The 3,599-nt window shown below is 50.2% G+C and overlaps 1 protein-coding gene across 4 annotated transcripts in view; it reads left to right on the top strand.

Annotated features, from left to right (window-relative positions):
• The window catches only part of srd5a2a (steroid-5-alpha-reductase, alpha polypeptide 2a), a 26,510-nt gene extending 23,140 nt beyond the window's left edge, over positions 1-3,370 (top strand). For all 4 annotated transcript variants that reach the window (XM_046047283.1, XM_046047284.1, XM_046047286.1 and 1 more), the window contains 2 exons: positions 1,442-1,592; positions 1,818-3,370. In XM_046047283.1, the coding sequence (XP_045903239.1) occupies positions 1,442-1,592; positions 1,818-1,884 (218 nt within the window). In that variant the 3' untranslated portion in view covers positions 1,885-3,370. The remainder of the gene's footprint in view (positions 1-1,441; positions 1,593-1,817) is intronic.
• Positions 3,371-3,599: the final 229 nt, after the last annotated feature.

Here is a 3,599-nt window from a genome sequence, read left to right as displayed (position 1 = left end):
TCACGACTCACGCCAGATCCTGATCCACACCATATCCCAGATCCTGACTCACGCCAGATCCTGACTCACACCGGATCACGACTCACGCCAGATCCTGATCCACACCATATCCCAGATCCTGACTCATGCCAGATCCTGACTCATGCCAGATCCTGACTCACACCAGATCTTGACTCACGCCAGATCCTGATCCACACCAGATCCAGATCACGACACACACCAGATCCTGACTCATGCCAGATCCTGACTCATGCCAGATCCTGACTCACGCCAGATCCTGATCCACACCATATCATGATTCACACCAGATTCTGATTCAAACCAGATCCTGATCCACACCAGATCACGACACACACCAGATCTTGACTCACGCCAGATCCTGACTCACACCAGATCACGACACACACCAGATCTTGACTCACGCCAGATCCTGATCCACACCAGATCCTGACTCATGCCAGATCCTGACTCACACCAGATCACGACACACACCAGATCCTGACTCATGCCAGATCCTGACTCATGCCAGATCCTGACTCACGCCAGATCCTGACTCACACCAGATCCTGACTCACTCCAGATCCTGATTCACACCAGATCACGACTCACACCGGATCACGACTCACACCGGATCACGACTCACGCCAGATCCTGATTCACGCCAAATCCTGACTCACACCGGATCACGACTCACACCGGATCACGACTCATGCCAGATCCTGACTCACACCAGATCTTGACTCACGCCAGATCCTGATCCACACCAGATCACGACACACACCAGATCTTGACTCACGCCAGATCCTGATCCACACCATATCATGATTCACACCAGATTCTGACTCACACCAGATCACGACACACACCAGATCACGACACACACCAGATCCTGACTCATGCCAGATCCTGACTCACGCCAGATCCTGACTCACGCCAGATCCTGACTCACGCCAGATCCTGACTCACGCCAGATCCTGATCCACACCATATCATGATTCACACCAGATTCTGATTCAAACCAGATCCTGATCCACACCAGATCACGACACACACCAGATCTTGACTCATGCCAGATCCTGATCCACACCAGATCCTGACTCATGCCAGATCCTGACTCACACCAGATCACGACACACACCAGATCCTGACTCATGCCAGATCCTGACTCACACCAGATCACGACACACACCAGATCCTGACTCATGCCAGATCCTGACTCATGCCAGATCCTGACTCATGCCAGATCTTGACTCACGCCAGATCCTGATTCACACCAGATCCTGACTCACACCAGATCCTGACTCACACCAGATCCTGACTCACTCCAGATCCAGGGATGAATTGATTGTAACGTGCTACTGAGTACCACGTAATACTCTTTCTACAGTATCTGTGACTCAATTTCACTTTTAATACTTAGTCGACTTTATATTTCTTTCAGGGGGAATGTTTGAGTTTGTGTCTGGCGCTAACTTCTTCGGGGAGATAGTGGAGTGGTGTGGTTTAGCCATAGCCACCTGGTCTTTACCCACCTTCGCCTTCGCTCTTTTCACCGTCTGCTCCATCGGGCCCAGAGGCTGCCAGCACCACAGGTAGCTTTACAATCTGATTCGTTACCAGTGCAGGTAGCTTTCTAATTTTATTCAGGGGGTGGTGATGGTGCAGTGGATAAGACACATACCTTTGGTGTGCGAGACCTGGGTTCAAATCCACTGTGAGACACCAGTGTGTCCCTGAATAAGACACTTAGCCCCCACTTTAAAGCCCCACCCCTAATTTTTGGTGGACTTAAGTATCTTCATCTGTGTTTCTTACAGAGACTACCAGCAGAGGTTTGAGGACTACCCTCGCTCCAGGAAAGCTGTCATTCCTTTCATACTGTGAGGAGGGAGGAGGAACTAATCAAATCCAGCTCCAGACTTGTGAACACGGCAGCTCAAATATACTGATGAGACCAGAGGATGTTTTCTTTTTAGTTGAGTGTTTCTTTTATCAGCCATAACAATGATCCACACCAGATCCTGATTCACGCCAGATCCTGACTCACGCCAGATCCTGACTCACGCCAGATCCTGATTCACGCCAGATCCTGACTCACGCCAGATCCTGACTCACGCCAGATCCTGATTCACGCCAGATCCTGACTCACGCCAGATCCTGACTCACACCAGATCACGACTCCCGCCAGATCCTGATTCACACCAGATCCTGATTCACACCAGATCCTGACCCACACCGGATCCTGACTCACACCGGATCCTGACTCACGCCTGATCCTGACTCACGCCTGATCCTGACTCACGCCTGATCCTGACTCACGCCTGATCCTGACTCACGCCAGATCCTGACTCACGCCAGATCTTGACTCACGCCAGATCACGACTCCCGCCAGATCCTGATTCACGCCAGATCCTGACTCACGCCAGATCACGACTCCCGCCAGATCCTGATTCACACCAGATCCTGATTCACACCAGATCTTGACTCACACCGGATCCTGATTCACACCTGATCCTGACTCACGCCAGATCCTGATCCACACCAGATCCTGACTCACGCCAGATCCTGACTCACGCCAGATCCTGATTCACACCAGATCCTGACTCCCGCCAGATCCTGATTCACACCAGATCCTGACCCACACCAGATCTTGACTCACACCGGATCCTGATTCACACCAGATCCTGACTCACGCCAGATCCTGATCCACACCAGATCCTGACTCACACCAGATCCTGATCCACACCTGATCCTGACTCACGCCAGATCCTGATCCACACCAGATCCTTACTCACGCCAGATCCTGATTCACACCGGATCCTGACTCAAACCAGATCACGACTCACGCCAGATCCTGACTCCCGCCAGATCCTGACTCCCGCCAGATCACGACTCCCGCCAGATCACGACTCACGCCAGATCCTGACCCACGCCAGATCCTGACTCACGCCAGATCACGACTCCCGCCAGATCCTGACTCACGCCAGATCCTGATTCACGCCAGATCCTGACTCACGCCAGATCCTGACTCCCGCCAGATCACGACTCCCGCCAGATCCTGACTCACGCCAGATCCTGATTCACGCCAGATCCTGACTCACGCCAGATCCTGACTCACACCAGATCACGACTCCCGCCAGATCCTGATTCACACCAACGACTCAGGCAAAGTCTGAATGTTAACGGGTGCAATGTTTTTCATTTCTTGTCCTGTGTGCACATATTCTTTCTGTTTATACAGGTGAAACTCGGAAAATTAGCATATCATGCAAAGGTTCATTTATTTCTGTAATTCAACTTAAAAGATATAACTAATATATTATATAGACCCATTACATGTGAAGTGAGATATTTCAAGCCTTTATTTGATATAATTTCGATGATTAAATGATTGATTAAAAATGATGAATTAAGAGTGATTAATGATTACTACTCAAACATGATGACCTGCCAACTGCTGATCAGGCTATTTTCACCAAAAACCTTTGTTGTCTTTTGGTCTGTGTGCTAAAGACAGGACATCCCTGCTGTGATGGACTATGTTTATGTATGTTCGCTAATTCTGCTTCTACATTCTAACTTTGCTGGTGTTTCTGATG

Source organism: Micropterus dolomieu, linkage group LG04, assembly GCF_021292245.1.
Source record: "Micropterus dolomieu isolate WLL.071019.BEF.003 ecotype Adirondacks linkage group LG04, ASM2129224v1, whole genome shotgun sequence".
Lineage (NCBI taxonomy): Eukaryota > Metazoa > Chordata > Actinopteri > Centrarchiformes > Centrarchidae > Micropterus > Micropterus dolomieu.
Note: the sequence above shows the minus strand (reverse complement) of the source record. Positions and strands in the feature narration are given on the sequence as shown.